Source organism: Trachypithecus francoisi, unplaced genomic scaffold, assembly GCF_009764315.1.
Source record: "Trachypithecus francoisi isolate TF-2019V2 unplaced genomic scaffold, Tfra_2.0 Lachesis_group0, whole genome shotgun sequence".
NCBI classification, from domain to species: domain Eukaryota; kingdom Metazoa; phylum Chordata; class Mammalia; order Primates; family Cercopithecidae; genus Trachypithecus; species Trachypithecus francoisi.
Window position 1 is genome coordinate 56722413 of NW_022681453.1, and position 19549 is coordinate 56741961.

The window sequence follows — 19549 nt, forward strand, 5'->3', positions numbered from 1 at the left end:
ATACACACAGACCATGCCTGATCATATGTATAAAGACAGAACTCAGACCACAACCTGTAGCTGCCCACCCAGGAAACCAAACCCCTATCTACAGTAAACAGCCAGGAGGCCAGCCAGGCTAGTACATCAAACAGGAAGCCAGACTGCTCTCTCTCCACAACCCAGAAACTAAACCACAACTCTGTCCCACGCGGCCAGGACTTGACTCAAAACTGACAGCCACCCTAATTTTGGACCCTATTTTCAGTTAGGATCATTCAGAGAAAGCCAAATGCACCCCTAACCAATCACATAGGACACCCCACTTCTGCACAGCCGCCTCCAGCCCCCACAACAGCCTCTACTGGGAGCCGTTCTTTTCCATCCTGAAGCTTCCCCACTCCTCATCCGCCACTCACTTGCATGTCAGTCTCTCCCACACGCAAGTGACAGTGCCGACTCCCTTGCCACAGCAGCTCTGAGAAAGTCGCCTCTGCCTGTCTCATGTGGGCGGCCTTCCTTTATTTCCCCCAAAGAATAAATCTTAAATGACGGGCTTCTCTCTATATGGCCAAGCTATACGATTCAGAAGCCCAGCATGGCAGATTCCAAGCCTGGAAAGACCATACACCCCTCAGGTCTTCTTTCCATAAAACACAGCTTCCTTGAATTCTTCAGTCACTCCGACCAACCAGGGAAGGAACCAGTGTTATGGAAAGATCAAGGGCCTTGAAGTCAAACTTCTGAGTTCATCAAGGACTTTTTCTTTCCACTTAAGAAATCACATGGCCTTGGCCAGGCGTGGTGGCTCACACCTCTAATCCCAGCACTTGGGGAGGCTGACTTGGGCGGATCACCCAAGGTTGGGAGTTCAAGACCAGCCTAACCAACATGGAAAAACCCCGCCCATACTAAAAATACAAAATCAGCCTGGCGTGGTGGCGCATGCCTGTCATCCCAGCTACTCGGGAGGCTGAGGCAGGAGAACCACTTGAACCTGGGAAGCAGAGGTTGTGGTGAGCCGAGATCGCGCCATTGCACTGCAGCCTGGGCAAGAAGAGCAAAACTCTGTCTCGAAAAAAAAAAAAAAAAAAACAGCAACAACAACAAATGACGTGACCTTGAACAATTTTCTTTTTTTTTTGTCTCTTTTTTTTTTTTTCCTTTTTGTGGAGAACGGGGTCTCACTGTATTACCCAGGCAGGTCTCGAACTCCTGGGCTCAAGCTATCCTCCCGTCTCTGCCTCCCTGAGAGCTGGGATTACAGGCGTGAGCCACCGCGCCCGGCCTTGCGCTTATTTTTTTTTTTGTCTTTTTTTTTTTTTCCTTTTTGAACAATTTTCTTAACTTCTCTAAGCCTCTATCTTCATCTTCAATAAAATAATTTTACCTCCAAGATTGCATTAAATGGAATCCCACATGTAAAACAGCTGACAAATATTACGGGCCCAACAGCTGTGCGCTCCTACTGCCGCCCCACTTTACCCCAAAGGAGAAGTGCAAGACATCCAGAAAAAGCCTGTTGATCCTTACACCTCAGCACCCTGTGTTCACACAAGGTGCAGTGGGATCCAGACTTACCGGGGTCACCCAAATACAAGACACGTTTTGATTTTTCAACTTAGGTACACATGGCTTCTAACGTTCACCATATATGATCCATAATTTAGAAGAGATTTTCCTACACTACCCTGTGGTTCTATTTTAGCAGACTTAGATGTGCTATAATAGCTCACTCTCTTAAGCCTTCTTCAGCATCAAAAACAAAACTTTAATCTGTAATACGGTTATCAGCAGTGAAAGTGGAAAAGGTATCCATGAGTCAAAATGACCCTCTGCCCCGCCCCGCCTCCCCCTACAAAAAGCTGTTCAGGAGTATTTGGGCTGATTATGAGAATGCTGTCTGTATTCCCAGGGACAGACAAATGCCTACCCTGGTTAGAAGCTGCGCTGCTCAGCCTTCAGGGTAGAAAGCTCCCCACACCCTCTACCCAAGGAGAAGAGAAGCAAATGGGGTAGCCAGGCTCCAGGACGTGGACTGTTTAGTGTGGTTTCTGCAGTCCAGGTCACCGCCATGGGTGAATCTTTTCCTTCCTTCTTTTCCACCCAAGTGCCCAAGGTCCTACGGCTGCTTAGGGCCTCTTCCCTAGGATGAGTCAGCCGAGCTATTCCCCTTCCCTCTTTTTTTTTTTTTTTTTTTTTTGAGATGGAGTCTCACTCTGTCACCTAAGTGGGAGTTCAGTGGTGCAATCTTAGCTCACTGCCACCTCTGCCTCCCGGGTTCAAACAATTCTCCTGCCTCAGCCTCCCAAGTACCTGAGATTACAGGCACCGACCACCACGCCCAGCTAATTTTTATATTTTTAGTAGAGACAGAGTTTCAACTTGTTGGCCAGGCTGCTTTCGAACTCCCGACCTCAGGTGATCCACCTGCCTTGGCCTCTCAAAGTGCTGGGATTACAGGCATGAGCTACCGCATCTGGCCGAGTCAGCCCAGCAATCCTGACTTTTTGTTCTGTCATAATTACTGTCTTCCACGTCTACCTTCCAAGTAGCTAAATCAGGGATCTGGCCTTGGGGTAGGCTTGAAGAATCCCTGTTTTTGGTCCTCAAGAGGTCCCATCAGGGTCTGGGACAATTCCAAGACTTGTGTCCTTAAAAAGGAAAGAAACCTCACATACATGGCTCTCACAGATCTCAGGCAGAGCTCAGGCAAGGCTTGGGAGGCGGCCCTAAGGTTTGGGTGTGCCATCTATGATAACAGCTAAGAGATCTGAAGCCAGCTGTCTGGGTTCAAACCTCAATTCCAACAGCATTGGCTGTGTGATGTTAGACAACGCCCCCAGCCTCTCTGTGGTTGTTTCCTCACTGTAAAAGGGCCACAATAATAGAGCTGCTCTAAAAATTAAGTGAATTAGTGTGTAAAAAGTATTTAGAACAATGCTTGGCACATGGGGGAGTTCAACAGACACGTATTGAACAGAGTAACTTAGCAATTAGTAAATATACTCATGCAGGCCAGGCGCGGCGCGGTGGCTCACACCTGTAGTTCCAAAACTTTGGGAGGCTGAGGCGAGAGGGTCACTTGAGCCCAGGAGTTTGAGACTAGCATGGGCAGCAGAGCAATATTCCATCTCTAAAAACAAAACAAATATGTATATATACACTCATATATTCACAGTGTATTTATAATATACAAAATAGCTGGAATACAGACTTAACTATTCACAATGGTTACTTCTAGAGAAGGGGGAATGCAAATTTCAGATTTTTACCCCACTCATATATTCTTGTATTATCTGAAATATTTAAGCAAATTGTATGTGTAAATTTGCCCCAAAACACATAGCAGAACAATGCAGTTTTGACTCAAAAATCTTCAAATCATGATGGAATTGTCCTGTGAAAGTAAAGTTATAGAGATGAAAAGTCTCCCTCCAGCCTAAATGCGCTTTCATATGACCTATATGACACAAACCAATGCAGACACCCCAATCCTTTCCCCACTGTCATAAGAAGTTTTCAGTGAACTGCATTCCCCTTTACAAACTAGATGATAGTTACAGTTACCAGGCAAGAGCGTGGATCTAGTTCTGCTTTTTCAAAGGCCAGTGTTCCTCACATAATAGCAATGCATTCTTCAACCGGTCAACTGCCCACAACACCTGAGGTGACAGACGCAAAGTGCTTGGCACTTACTTACTCTTACCGGTTTATTACAAAGAACAGAACACAGGAACAGCCAAATGCAAGCGACGCACAGAGCACACCATGCGGCAGAGAGGTCGGGGTTCCCATGACATCCCTGGAAGTGCCACCTCCCCAGCACCAAATGAGTTCACCAAACCAGAAGCTCTCCAAACCCAATATTTAGAGGGATTTATGGAGTTTTCATAACAGACATGATTAAGTCATTGGCCACCCGTGACTAGCTCAATCTCCAGCCTGTCTCATCTCCCCTCCCAGAGGTAGGGGTGAGGCTGATACATCCAACTCTTTAATCATGACTCATCTTTCTGGCAACCAGCCCTGATCCTGAACCTGTCCAGGGGCCCAAAGCCACCTGTCACCTCACTATCATACAAAAGACACTCCTGTCACCCCAGAGATTCCAAAAGTCTTAGAAGCTCTTGTGTCAGGTATTGAAACCTAAGACCAAATATTATAACCAATGATGTTCCTATCGCTCAGGAAGTTACAATGGTTTTAGAAGCTCCAGGCCAAAAACCAGGAAGAATACTAAATAGATACACTATTGTATTATGTATCCCACTATCATGATAATTTTTTTTGAGACAGAGTCTACCTCTGTTGCCCAGTTTGGAGTGCAGTGGTGCGGTCTCAGCTCATGGTGCGATCTCAGCTCACTGCAACCTCCACCTCCCAGGTTCAAGCAATTCCTGTGCCTCACCCTCCTGAGTAGCTGGGACTACAGGTGTGCGACACTACAACTGACTGATTTTTGCATTTTTTAGTAGAGACAGGGTTTCACTGTGTTGGCCAGGCTGGCCTTCAACTCCTGGTTTCAAGTGATCTGCCCGCCTCGGCCTCCCAAAAATCTGAGATAAGTCACGAGCCACCATGCCTGGCCTCACTATCACAATAATTACACTGAGAGGATGGGGGAGAAAAATGTGGGCAACAGGAGGAGCGGGGAGGGTAAGCAACCTGAATCCTTGTCTTCCACAGTAGGACATCTCCCTGTCTTTCACACAATCTAGAAGAACAAGCTAAAACATAAACACAATAACCTCCAAGGAGCAGGGATCAGAGTAGAGAAGGGTAAGGTAGGGGATTGCTGGGTTTTGTCCTAAGTCTTGTTAATTTCTGACTCTTAGAGCTGTATGCCTGTACAACTTTGCTAAAAATGAGTATTTACCTGTAATCCCAGCACTTTGGGAAGCCCAGGTGGGCAGATCACGAGGTCAGGAGATCAAGACCATCCTGGCTAACACGATAAAACCCCATCTCTACTAAAAATACAAAATATTAGCCAGGTGTGGTGGCAGACACCTGTAGTCCCAGCTACTTAGGAGGCTGAGGCAGGAGAATGGTGTGAACCCGGGAGGCAGAGCTTGCAGTGAGCTGAGACCACGCCACTGCACTCCAGCCTGGGTGACAGAGCGAAACTCCGTCTCAAAAAAAAAAAAGAGTATTTAATTTTTAAACAAAATCTGATACTTGACCAACAACAATAGTATACTAAGTGATACATTTTTTGTTTTTGTTTGAGAGAGGGTCTTCCTCTGTTGCCCAGGCCGGAGCGCCGTGGTGCAATTCTAACTTACTACAGCTTCAAATTATTGGGATCAGGTGATCAACCTCCTGAGGAGCTAGAACGACAGGTGTGCACCACCACATCCAGCATTTTTTTTTTTTTTTTTTGGTATAGTTGGAGGTCTCGCTATGTTGCTGGTCTTAAACTCCTGACCTCAGTGGATCCTACTGCCTCAGCCTCCCTAAGTGCTGGGATTACAGGTGTGAGCCACCACACCAGGCCCAAGTGGCGTATTCTAAAATTTTTTGGAATCCAACCACTTTGAAAATGTATGGAGAGCTATCAATCGTCTCCCCATAAACACACGGATGCATATACACAAAATTGTTGCACAGGAGTTTGGGGACATCATAAATTTCTGAGAGCTCGGTTAAGAACCTTAGGATTATAGATTCTGATTTCTTTCTTTTTTCTTTTTTTTTTTTTTTTGAGACAGAGTCTCGCTTTGTCATCCAGGCTGGAGTGCAGTGGCGTGATCTCGGCTCACTGCAAGCTCCGCCTCCCGGGTTCACGCCATTCTCCTGCCTCAGCCTCCCGAGTAGCTGGGACTACAGGCGCCTGCCACCATGCCCGGCTGATTTTTTGTATTTTTAGTAGAGGCAGGGTTTCACTATAGCCAGGTTGGTCTCAATCTCCTGACCTCATGATCCGCCCTCCTTGGCCTCCCAAAGTCTGGGATTACAGGTGTGAGCGACCGCGCCCGGCCCTAGATTCTGGTTTATTAAAGGAAATGTATTTCAAGTCAGAGCTTGTCATTTATTGCACAGGAAAATAAAAACTTCATTTAAAAAATCAAAAACACCCACATGATAAAATGAGGTCCTGCTTGGTTTTAAACTACTTGGTGACCACCATCAGTTATTTTCTTGACCACAGGATGCACCTAATTCCTAACTATGAAAAAAGGTACAAACATTGTTTATTGGGCTTTTGGCTTGAGCCTTGAAACAATCGGATTCTCTCAAACTCAGGAATGTGAATCGCTGTTGTGTTGATGCAGCTGTTTCCATTCTAGAAATGGACCTGGAATCATGTACTTTTCACCCATGGAGAGTCCTTTGTGTAAAACTTGAAAAGGCAAGGTCCCAAAATCCCCATATGGGTGTTTCTTCCAGTAGAGGAATTACTCTAATGACTTCTTAGCAAAACTTACATAATCAGGGCAGGCCATCAAAATACTCCAAAACACAAAGTTTAGCTCCATTTCTGACAGACCTGTCTCCATTGCTATCAATCTCACCAACAGCCTCACATCAAGTCAGAGGAATGGTTTTTTCATTTAAGAAGGATCTTCATGGCTGGATGCGGTGGCTCATGCCTATAATCCTATCACTTTGGGAGGCCAAGGTGGGTGGATCACGAGGTCAGGAGTTTGTGACCAGTCTGGTCAACATACTGAAACCCCGTCTGTACTAAAAATACAAAAACTAGCCGGGCTTGGTGGCACGTGCCTGTAGTCCCAGCTACTCAGGAGGCTGAGGCAGGAGAACTGCTTGAACCCAGGAGGTGGAAGCTGTGGTGAGCCAAGATCGCACCACTGCACTCCAGCCCGGGCAACAGAATGAAACTCCATCTCAAAAAAAAAAAAAAAAAGAAGGATCTTCCTGTTCCTGCCAATTTGCAAAAAAAAAAAAAAAAAAAAAAAAAAAAAAAAGGTATCTGTTAACCAGAGGCAAGGAAAAGCACCTCCCAGGCTGTCCCAGGCTGCTGTAGTAAGTGGATCGGTAATTGTGGTAGGAGATTCCAACCCCCGAGACCTGTGACTATGTCACGCAGCAAAAGGGCTTTGCCACAGGCCTTAGGAGAAGTATCCTGGGCTATCCAGGGAGGTCCAATCTAATCCCATGAGCCTCTAAGAGCATAGAACTGGCCAGGCGAGGTGGCTCACGCCTGTAATCTCCGCACTTTGAGAGGCTAAGGCAGGCGGATCACAAGATCAAGAGATGGAGACCACCCTGGCTAAAATGGTGAAACCTCATCTCTACTAAAAATACAAAAATTAGTCGGGCATCGTGGTGGGCACCTGTAGTCTCAGCTACTCAGGAGGCTGAAGCAGGAGAATCACTTGAACCCAGGAGGTAGGGGTTGCAGCGAGCTGAGATCACGCCACTGCGCTCCAGCCTGGCCAACAGTGCGAGACTCCATCTCAAAAAAATATTTTAAAATAGGGCATAGAACTTTCTCCGAGTGGAAGAAGAGAAATGCACACAGGGGAACTGGAGAGCCTGACCAGGTCCCTGGCCTAGCTAGTCCTGAGCTGATGGGACCACGTGCAAAGACCAGATAGAAGCCTCAGGAGCTGAGGGCAGCCCCCAACAGATGGCCAGCAAGGGAACAGACACCTCAATCCTGCAACCACAAGGAACTATATTTGGCCAAAAGCCCTTGGAAACAATTCTCCAATGAGGAATGCAGCCCAGACCACATGGTGATTTTTGCCCAGTGACACCCACGTCAGACTTCTGCCCTACAGAACTGTGAGATGATACAATTTCAATTGTTTTAAGCCACGAAATATGTGGAAATGTGGTAAAGCAGCAACAGAAATGAATACAGTGATTTACGTGGAAACCCCTAGAAGAGTGTCTGGCACGGTGTTGTCACCTGACAAGTGTTTCCTGATTTCCTTACATTGCAAGGCAGGGCTGGCCACACTCCATCCAAAAGAGATGATAGACTTGCTCTGACAAAACAGATTCGGTGAATTACAAATGGCCCAGAATACCTACAAATTTCAGATTTCAGGTAAGTGATTGCCTTTCCTTTCACTTAGAAACCTCCCAATGCTCATCTTACTGATAAATTCTAAGTACCAGGCAGAAGACTAAAAACCAGACAAACCCAGCCCCAGATGCCCCGAGGGAGCCCATCCCAGCACTCACTCCGCTGCACTGAAATGATGTCCAGGTCAGTTTATCCCACTAGACCAAGAACTCCAGCTCTCCATGTGTGAGTCACCAGTGCTGCCTCTGCATCTCTGCTTCTACGATGGTGCTTCTGCACTTCACAGGAAATCTGTATCAATGTTTGTCAACACTATATATGACAGTATAACTTAATATCTGCACAGAAAATATAAATTCTCTGAGGACCAGGGCCAGGTTTATTAGCCTTTGTACTCCCACTGCCACTGTCTGGGACATCAGAGGCACTCGGTACAAGTTGGTGAAGAGAAAGAAAAGGCAGAGGAGAGACAGGAAAGCAGGACCAACACTGCAGACACAGATTCTGAGGTGGCTGGAGGAGAGGCAGGGCAGAGAAACTTCCTGGATGCTGGAATGGGGTTCACTGTAATACCTGCTGCTGGATTTCAAATGTCAAAGGTGATGCTTTGCTGACCTTGACCTCTGACTGCCCTTTAACTGCCCTTCAGCTTTCCCAACCTCAAGACAGGGCACTTAGAAACTGCAATGTCAAGAAATAATGCTTCATTAAAGCATGGGAATGTTATTTACATGGACGTTCATTACTTCATTTTTTACATGGAAATGTAAATAATTGAAGAGATTGTTAAAGACTAAATCATGCACATTCAATAACTTTGTAAAATATTAATGATAACTGAAACACAAATTTTGATGGTCCCCAAAAATGCTAAAATATAAAACAATACTGGCCAATTAAAGATAGAAAACAATCCTAATGAAGCTCCCCAACAGACACATTAAAACTTCTCTGTACATTAAACATTTGGGATTTCAAAGGAAAACCCAGATTCATTCCATTCTTAATACGGCGTTTAAAAAAAAAAATCTGGCCGGGTGCGGTGGCTCAAGCCTGTAATCCCAGCACTTTGGGAGGCCGAGACGGGCAGATCACGAGGTCAGGAGATCGAGACCATCCTGGCGAACATGGTGAAACCCCGTCTCTACTAAAAAAATACAAAAAACTAGCCAGGCAAGGTGGTGGGCGCCTGTAGTCCCAGCTACTTGGGAGGCTGAGGCAGGAGAATGGCATAAACCCGGGAGACGGAGTTTGCGGTGAGCCGAGATCGCGCCACTGCACTCCAGCCTGCGTGACAGAGCGAGACTCTGTCTCAAAAAAAAAAAAAAAAAATCTTAGGTAATACAATATTTCATTTAAAATTTACAAAATTCCATTACATTCATGATTTCATTTGATCCTCAAAACAATCTCCTGAGTTAGGCAGAACAGGTATTACTAACAACTAACTCCATTTTACAGGTAAGGGAACTGAAGTTCACAAAGTACTTGCACTTAACAAAAGCTTTAATAGGGCCGCATATCGAAACCAAATCCTCTGCTCAAAAGAGCTAGAATAAGTTATCTTTTACATATTATTCATACTTATATCCTGTCAACATCCAAAAATGTTTTGAGGTAGCCTGCAATAATAGACACCTATCCAATAAAAACATTAAAATGAAAAACAGGTGGGAAAAGAAAACAGCAGGTGACATGGGAGACAGACAAAGGTAGATAGCAAAGACTGAGACTTAGAATCTAAGAAAACTTCATCTCTGACCTTCCAGTTCCAGGGAGATAATACTAAAGGAAACAAGATGGTTTATAGACTCATAAACTGACAAAAGAGAGGTTGCATCAGTTCTTAACTATGAAACACTCCTGGCAGCCACAGCAATCTCTAGGACAACATATCAATGGCATCAAAGCAAGAGTATACTTCAGTGATAGAGTGAATTAAGTTCCCTGTTTGGGACCCAGGCCAGGGCTAGAGAAAAGAACTCTGAAATGTAGAGTTCAAAAATATATCCTCTGTCGGCCAGGCACAGTGGCTCACACCTGTAATCCCCAGCACTCTGGAAGGCTGAGGCAGGCAGATCATGAAGTCAGGAGATGGAGACCATCCTGGCTAGCACAGTGAAATCCTGTTTCTACTAAAAATACAAAAAATTAGCCGGGCGTGGTGGCAGGCGCCTATAGTCCCAGCTGCTTGGAAGGCTGAGGTAGGAGAATGGAGTGAACCCAGGAGGCGGAGCTTGCAGTGAGCGGAGATCCTGCCACTGTGCTCCAGCCTGGGCAACAGAGCAAACTCAGACTCCAAAAAAAAAAAAAATATATATATATATATACACCCTGTGTCTTCTCCATACCCAAGTGTCCCCGTCTGTGAGAGACTTCCTTACACCATTGCGGGGAAGAGAATTTTTTCTCTGCTATATTTGCTTGAAAGAATTAAAGGTGTAGGGCAAAAATTTTTGGAAATTATGTCGTTTACGATCCTCAAAAGTGAGAAAAATGAAGCCCAGAAGAGAAGACCTGCCAGGAAAATTCCAGAGCCGGAGGTAGACCCAGTATATTGTTTGTTTTTGTTTTGAGAGGAAGTCTCACTCTATGGCCCAGGCTGGAGTGCAGTAGAGCCATTTCACTTACTGCAACCTCCGCCTCCTGGGTTCAAGCTGTTCTCCTGCCTCAGTCTCCTGAGTAGCTGCGATTGCAGGAGCCCACCACCACGCCCAACTAATGTTTGTATTTTTAGTAGAGACAGGGTTTCACCATGTTGGCCAGGTTGGTTTCAAACTCCTGACCTCAAGTGATCCGCCTGCCTAGACCTCCCAAAGTCCTCGGATTACAGGTGTGAGCCACCGCACCCAGCCGACCTGGTAAGTTTTAATCAAGTACTCTGAACTATGCAACAAACACTAGGAAGTTATAGAAAAAAAATTAATCTAAAACCCTCTGGAGAGTCAAAGAATTGCAGATTTTAAATAGCATGAATACTTGGATTCATGGTATTGAAAAAGGACCTCGCACTTACCCGCATGTACAAACTGCCTGCCCACCTCTACCAAAGTATTTTTCAAGCTGTGCTACAGTTAACTATGTACTGCCCAAAGCCAATCTGTCCCTGCAGATCATAAGCTCTTAAAGACCAGGACTTCAGGAGAACAAGAAAACTTCAGAGAGAAGGGAGCCACCGAAACAGAGTTCATAGCAATGGGTCGGCAGGAGCTGATGACTGGAGGTGGGCTGTAGCCTTGGGGTCTGGGACAGCGGAGGGCAGAGAAGGCAAAAGGGCCTGCATGACATGCTACAGGGCTAGGAGCCACAGCTGCAGTGATTAGTGCAGTTTTGTCTCCTATGCCTGTTACTTATACACCATATGTTGTTCAGAAAGAACTTCAGGTTGAGTATTTGGACTCCTTGAGCCTTCTGCTGTTTGTCTCCAGGACGTTTAACACTCTTAAAAGGGGAAAACTGTCCAGTTCGATTTTGCTTCCTGGGACATTACAGGTTTTTCAAAAGTTTGATGAAAGCATTCACTAAGGAGTGATTCCACTTTCTCTGGTGGCTGAGAAATACGCGTCTGAGGGGCAGCATCAGGTCTCCCCATCAAGCTGAGGTCGGAGTCTCCTCACCTATGGACCTCACCCTGGCTCCCCCCTCATAAATCTGACCTCTAACTGTAACTGCCTTGGCCTCATTCCGTGGGTGTGGATGCTCCTGCTTGAAACGCATTTTCAGCCCGCCAAATTCTTGGGAGAGTTTCTTCCACTCTCCAGGCGCTGAGAGCTACAAAGTTCAATCTGGCTTTCCAGATTTTTTTTTTTCCCATTACTAACGGAAGAAATCAAGAAGCGCCAGGCAGAAGGGCCCTCCTCCCACCAATCAGAGCCCAGCCGAAGGCCAGAGCAGGAAGTGCGGTGGTGGGATGCGCGGTGACAACCTCCCCCCCCCCCCACCCGCCGGCCTGGGCAGAGGTCGGTGAGGCCGCTGCGCGACAGCTCCGGGCCCGCGCCTTTCGCTTTCTCCCGCCCAGCAAGTGAGAGGATAAATCACGGGGCGCGGGCAGTGCGCCCCCAGCAACCGCGCACAGACCCCCACTACACGCGCGTCCCAGGCGGGGTCGACCCAGACGAGTCATGGGGCGGCGCACAGCCCCACTAGCAGGGCAGCCAGGACCCACACGCGCGGGTCCACGCAGCCACCTATATAAGTGACAAAACACTCAAGTAGCCATCATGCGGGGCCAGGAAAGAGCCCGCACTCAGAGTCACGGACTCCCTCGTCTGAGGGTCCGCGCAATCCCCTCCGTGAGTCTGGGGAAGCAGTCTCACTGCGAGGGAGGGCGGGGAGGGCGTTGGAGTCTCCACACGCGGTGACCCGACCCCGTTCCATGAGTGGGTCCATGCAGGGCCCACTCTGCCGCACGCGGGGACCAGCCAGGCCGCGGAGGACCGGGCAGAAGCCAGCGCCCGGGTCCATGCAGTCCCCTCCGCGGCAGACGCGGGGAGCCGGGGAGCAGTGGGGACCGGCCCGCACCCGCAGGGCGCCCGGGACCCCCGCGCTGGCCCACGCGGTATCGCAGCAGACGCGAAGCCCCCGGTGCCACCCGAGGCGGAGACAAAGCCCAGGCGCACTGACCCGGAGTCCCGACCCCGGACCCTGCGGAGCCCAGCTCGGAGCCGCCACGCCCGGCGCAGAGAGACCCCCCGCACGGTCCGGAGACCCCGTCGCCCAGTCTCACCTCGGGCCGCCGCCTCCCAGCGCTAGCTCCTCGTCGCGGCGCCTGGGCCGACTAGAGCGTAGCTGAGCAGCCGACAGAGACGCGGCAGCCTCAACAAGGGAGCCCCGGGGCAGGGCCGCCGCCGCCACCGCCACCGCCACCGCCACCGCCGCTTCAGCCCGTGTTCCCCACTCAGGATCCGACTCGGATCAAGGAGCTGCAGCTGGCGCTGGGCTGAGGCCGGAACACACACCGTGCAGGTGTACAGGGCCCCGCCCGCAGCCCGCCGCCCCGCCCCCAGCGGAGCCGGGCGCCCAGGGCCCGCCCCCCGGCCAATGGGGAGCGAGCTGTGCAGAAAGGGCGGGGCCTTAGGTAACATAGGGAGGTTGGGTCCGGCGGCGCTGGGACTGGGCATGCGGGGTCTCTCGAGAGGACCGGAGCCAAGAGCTGGCCGGATCCTGGCCTCCTAGAAGACCCAGCTCGACGTCCACCTGGAGTCTGCTCTACAGGACACGCTCATCTCAAGCCCAGAACTCAGGCTTTTAGGCCAGAGAGTGAGAGACAGGCTTGCTTTACAAAAAGTGAAACTGAGGTCCAAGGAATAGGATTGCCTGCTGCCCGAAGTCACGTAGTCCCATTCACTCCTTCACCTTGTCATTCAGCAAACATTTGGAAGCACGTATGGTGGGCGTTAGGAGTGAAGTAGGGCCGGGCGCGGTGGCTCGCGCCTGTAATCCCAGCACTTTGTGGGGCCAAGGCAGGTGGATCACTTGAGGCCAGGAGTTCGAAACCAGCCTGGCCAACGAGATGAAACCCCATCTCTGCTAAAAATACAAAAACTTAGCCGATCGTGGTCGCGCATACCTGTGGTCCCAGCTACTGGGAAGGCTGAGGCAGGAGAATCGTTTGAACCCGGGAGGAGGAGGTTACAGTGAGCTGAGATGGTGCCATTGCATGCGCTTCAGCCTGGGCGACAGAGTGAGACTCTGTCTCCAAAAAAAAAAAAATAATAGATGGGAAGTAGAAGCGAACTTAGGCCTTCCCTGAAGGAGCTCAGCCAAGGAGTACCTGAAATGTCTCTGCATCTCTTTAAGGTCTGATAGAGGAACCAGGAGTGAGAACTAATCACTTCCCTTTCCTGCCTCAGAGCTTTCATGTGTTTGCTGTTCATCTCCTGAAGTGCCAAGTACCAATCGTATTCATTTATTTATAGAAATGAGGTCTAACTATATTGCCCAGGCTGATCTCAAACTCCTGGCCTCAAGCTATCCTCTCATCTCAGACTCTCAAAGTGTTGGGATTACAGGCATGAACCACTGTCCCCAGCCCTGATCGTCTTTAAAACCTCTTTCCTCATCTTATTTGAGCTTCCTGCATCATGTGACCCCACACCCTTGGTTTTCCTGTACCTGCATAGCTGCTCCTCTGTGGGTACCGGGGACCCACCCCCTTCTCTGCCCAACTTGTATATGTCTGGGCTCAGGCCAAATGCCCTTCCATTTGCAGTGGGCACTGCAACAGGAAATCTCATGCCCTTCCGGGCTTCACAAACTATCCACATGCTCTGCTGCCTGCCAGAGACATCCGTCCCAGTCAGATGCCCAGCCCTCACCTTTCCCAAAGCCACAGTTGGACACAGGGAAGCATCTCAAATTTTCCGTGGGCCAAAACAGAGTGCTTTATTACTGCCCTAACTTGCTCATCCATATTCTTGTGATTCTCTGTAAACAGCCCCTCCATCCACCCAACTGCAGAGGTGAAAATCTCAAATCCTCCTCCAGTCCTTCCTCCCTGAACCTCTCATGCAGCCCTCTGCCTTCCTAGGACGCTGAGCACCCCTCACTCCCAGCGCTAGCTGGGGTACTGTCTGAGTGGCTGCCACCCACTTGGCATGAAGTGTGACCTCTCGCCCGATGTGGTGGCTTACGCCTGTAGTCACAGCACTTTGGGAGGCTGAGGCGGGTAGATCACTTGAGCCCAGGAGACTGGGTCCAGCCAGGACAATATGGTGAAACTAAAATACGACAATTAGCCAGGCATGGTAATACGTGCCTATCATCCCAGCTACCCTACCCAGGAGGCTGAGGCAGGAAAATTGCTTGAACTTGGGAGGCAGAGGTTGCAGTGAGCCAAGGTCACACCACTGAACTCCAGCCTGGGCAACAGAGCGAGATTCTGTCACAAATTTAAAAAAAAACAGAAGAAGGAGGAGAAGGAGGAGGAGGAGGAGAAGTAGTGTGACCTCTCTAAGGCAAGGCAGTGTCCCACTCTGATTCACTTCCATGTGTAAAACAGGACCTGCACCCCGAAGGCACTCACTCAGGGAGGCTGCTGGGATGGGTGGATGCACAGTTAAGGTCTTCATGGTTGCTGGGGCTGACCCCATCCCCATTGCTCTTTCCACACACACCTGCACACTCATCACTCCCACGCTCACACCCCCCACTGAAAGCCTGGCCGCTAATCTGATTTGCCTAACAAGGTCCCCAGATGTACAACACATGCTTCCCTACCTCTCCCCTGCTAGGGCCTACCGTGTTCTGGGATGTACTCAGGGATCAGGAGAACAAAACCTCAAGGAGTGAAAGGACATTCCACGGTGCAGGCCTCTGCATCCTCCTCCATGCCCTAACTCCTGCCTGACACACCCTCACCCCTGTACCTGGCCAGCTCCTACCAACCCTTAAAGTTTCACCAAGTTCAGTGGTGGCAGCCACACCCTAAAGTGACCCCCCCAATGACCTATGCCCTTACATAGTCTTCCTGACCTTGGGTACGAACAAAACCGGTGACTGGCTTCTAAACCACAGAGCCTGGCAAAAGCAATGGAATATCACTGTCACAGTTCATCACCTTCGCACACTAGAGAGAAAGGTTCCACCTGCAGGAGCTGCAGGAGGAAGCTGCTGTGCTGAGAAAAGACCTTTGGAGGGGCCCAGTAGGCAAGGAAGCAAAAAGCTGGGCCCTTGCCAAGCGGGTCCAAGGAAATGAATTCTGCCAATAACCTCAGCGGACCTGGAAATGGATTCTGTCCCAGTAGAACCTCAGATGAGGATGCAGCCCAGCTACTTAGCGTGAGATCCCAAGCAAAGGACCCGCTAAAATGTGCTCAACTCCTAGCTTGCCAAAATTGGCTTAAAGGTGTGTGTTGTTTTAAGCTTCTAAGTATTTAGTTATTGCCTGTGAAAGTGTTAAAATATGAGACAATAACTTAGGTCCCCTCCCCATCACACACATTCTTCTTTCTGGCATTCATCACAATTATGCTGATGGATTTAAAATCTCCCTCTTGACTGGGTGCAGTGGCTCAGGAGTTCCAGACCAGCCTGGCCAACATGGTGAAACCCCATCTCTACTAAAAATACAAAAATTAGCTAGACGTGGTGGTGTATACCTGTAATCCCAGCTACTCGGAAGGCTGACGCAGGAGAAGTGCTTGAATCCAGGAGGCAGAGGTTGCAGTGAGCCGAGATTACAGCATTGAACTCCAGCCTGAGTGGCAATAACAAAACTCTGTCTGAAAAAAAAAAGAAAAAAATTGTCTCTTGCCACTAGCATGAAGGTGCCACGAGAAGAAAAATGGAAACTCTTGCTCATAACAGTGCCCCAAATGCCCAGCATGGTGTAGCTCTAAGGCAGTTGGTCGATGGTGGACGCTGCTGGTTGGAGGGCCCAGCTGATCCTCCCAGCTGCCTTCTCCCTGGTCAGGTTCCATTATAAAGAACAGAATAGTTTCTTGCCTTTCCGGAGTCCCTCTTGGGGATTGGCCAAGTGACATTGTCCTGTCCTGGGAGACATAAGTGGAAGTTGGCTGAAAGGTTTCTAGCCGTGGTGTGCTGGGGCGATATGAACCAGGACATGAGAGCTGACCGTCCATTGTTCGGGAATTCTGCAAGTTGATTTCTCAACACATTCAGTACTTAAAAATATTAAATAATATAAACACGCAAATTAAAAAATGCATTAGACCAGATGCAGTGGCCCACGTCTAACACATTGGAAGCCTGAGGCAGGAAGATCACTTGAGCCCAGGAGTTCAAGACCAGCATAGGCTAAAAAGGAAGACCCTGTCTCCACAAAAAATTTTAAAATTAGCTAGGCATGGTGGTGTGTGCTTGCAATACTAGCCACTCAGGAGGCTGAGGTGGGAGGATCGCTTGAGCCATCTGTTCAAGGCTCCAGTGAGCTATGATAGTGCCACTGCACTCCAGCCTGGGTGAGAGAGCCAGATCCTGTCTCAGAAATAAACATATTTAATATATTAATAAATTTATAATAAATGTATATTTATATACACATTTATGTATTATAATTATATATTTAGACATAAATATATATTTCTTGTTTTATTTATTTATTTATTTATTTTGAGACAGAGTTTAACTCTTGTCGCCCAGGCTGGACTGCAAGGACGCAATCCGGGCTCACCTCAACCTCCACCTCCGGGGTTCAAGTGATTTTCCTGCCTCAGTCTCCTGAGTAGCTGGGATTACAGGCACGCACCACCACGCCTGGCTAATTTTTGTATCTTTAGTAGAGATGGGGTTTCTCCATGTTGGTCAGGCTATCTTGAACTCCTGACATCAGGTGATCTGCCCACCTCGGCCTCCCAAATTGCTGGGATTACAGGTGTAAGCCACTGTGCCCAGCCTATAGGATATATTTATATATTATAACTATGTATATTAATTTTATATAATTATATATAAATATAAAAATAAAAACTTTCCTTGACTTCCCTTGTTTCTACCTACAGTCAGTACCATGACTTCAGATACTATCTACATGTAATAATTTTAAATGTATATTATATATATATATATATATATACACCTTTTTTTTGAGATGGAGTCTCGCCCTGTCACCCAGGCTGGAGTGCAAAGGCATAGTCTCAGATCACTGCAGCCTCTGACTCCCGGGTTCAAGCGATTCTCCTGCCTCAGCCTCCCAAGTAGCTGGGCTTATAGGTGCACACCATCACGTCCAGCTAATTTTTGTATTTTTAGTAGAGATAGGGTTCTGCCATGTTGGCTAGGTTGGTTTTGAACTCCTGACCTTAAGTGATCGCCTGCCTCAGCATCCTAAAGTGCTGGGAATACAGGCGTGAGCCACCTTGGCCAAAATATTTTTCTGTTTCCAAGCATTTTACATGAGAGGAAAGTGGAGAATAAATTAAATGGAAGCCGGATATGAAACTTCCCGTTTTTCATCAGCTTCTAGTCCCAAGCTGATGGCGCCCCTAGGAGCCGCCACGCCACGCCCCCCGGCGGCTGGGGGGCCCCAGATCGCCGGGGCATGAACCACCCCCCGCGATCCGGGCCCCTAGCAGCCGCCACGCCACACCCCACGGCGGCTGGGGGCCCACGAGCGCCGGGGTGTGACACACCCCTGCGATCCGGGCCCCCAGCACCTGTAAAAGCCACGGCCCCCGGCGGCTGGCGGACCCCCATCGCCGGGGTGTGGGGGACCCACCCCCCGCGATCCCGGGCCCCCAGCCGCCGCCACACCACGCCTGTATTGGGAGTCATATCATACTCCTCCCCCTGAATATTAATTACATTATCCCAGGAGTGTGTCTACTTCCAGCGATATTGCCTGTCTCATCCTCCACTCTCTGGCAGAAATTTGAAGCAATATTGCTGGGTGCGTGTACACCTTTTGTGATGTTTAAAGTAATATCATCCTCTCCCCAGTAGATATCAGGAACAAGTCAATTAATTATTAATATTAATAAATATAATAAATCTGAATACTAATAATCGACATTAATGATCACAATAAATTTTGTAAAAATTGATAGTGGATTAAAATGTTAACGATTTGGAATGGTAATTAATATTAATGTCACCATTAATAATCAAATAATGATATTTGCAATGAATGTTACTTAAATCAATACAAAGTGATGCAGGTAAGAAAATAATGATTAGTATTAGGGACTAATATTGTTCAACGACATTAATATTAATAATTAATACTAAGCGTGCATAATCAGGTACTTAAAATAATTCTCCAAAATTAACAATGGCATCCTATTATTAGTACCATTGATAATTAATAAAATCGATCATTGATGTGTAATAAACATACTATTACTCCTAATACCACAGACAGTGTACACCTACCTGTGGGCCCCCAGCAGCACCACTCCACGCCACACGGCAGCTGCGGCAGCCGAACGCCGGGGAATGGCGGGCCCAATCCCCCGCGATCCGGGCCCCCAGCCGCCGCCACGCCACGCCTGTATTGGGAGTCATATGGTAATCTTCCTCCTGAATATTAATTACATTATCCCAGGTGTGTGTCTACTCCCAGCAATATTGCCTGTCTCATATTCCCTTCTTGGACGGAAATTTGAAGCAATATCATTGGATGAGTGTACACCTTTTGTGATATTTAAAGTAGTATCATCCTCTCCCTGGTGGATATCAGCAACAAGTCTATTAATTTTTTTTTTTTTTTTTTTTGAGACGGAGTCTCACTCTGTCGCCCAGGCTGGAGTGCAGTGGCCGGATCTCAGCTCACTGCAAGCTCCGCCTCCCGGGTTCACGCCATTCTTCTGCCTCAGCCTCCCGAGTAGCTGGGACTACAAGCGCCCGCCACCTCGCCCGGCTAGTTTTTTTGTATTTTTTAGTAGAGACGGGGTTTCACCATGTTAGCCAGGATGGTCTCGATCTCCTGACCTTGTGATCCGCCCGTCTCGGCCTCCCAAAGTGCTGGGATTACAGGCTTGAGCCACCACGCCCGGCCAAGTCTATTAATTATTAATATTAATAAATATAAATATTAATACTAATAATCGATATTAATGATCACAATAAACTCCATAAAAATTTATGGTGGATTAAAATGTTAACGATTTG

General features: G+C 48.2%; 1 protein-coding gene, 1 long non-coding RNA gene and 1 pseudogene across 2 annotated transcripts in view; 1 reads left to right on the forward strand and 2 right to left on the reverse strand.

Annotated features, from left to right (window-relative positions):
• Positions 1-16135, reverse strand: part of LOC117083273 (SH3 domain and tetratricopeptide repeat-containing protein 1-like) — a gene marked incomplete at its 5' end in the record, with an annotated part of 43235 nt that extends 27100 nt beyond the window's left edge. The window contains 1 exon segment of the mRNA XM_033210736.1: positions 16081-16135. Within this exon segment, the coding sequence (XP_033066627.1) occupies positions 16081-16135 (55 nt within the window).
• On the reverse strand, positions 1244-11136 carry LOC117083275. Its single transcript, XR_004437024.1, has 3 exons — positions 11029-11136; positions 6793-6794; positions 1244-1267 (listed from the first exon to the last, which is right to left on the reverse strand). It is a non-coding gene; the product is annotated as an uncharacterized LOC117083275 (long non-coding RNA).
• LOC117083272 lies at positions 12202-13476 on the forward strand (annotated as a pseudogene).
• Positions 16136-19549: the final 3414 nt, after the last annotated feature.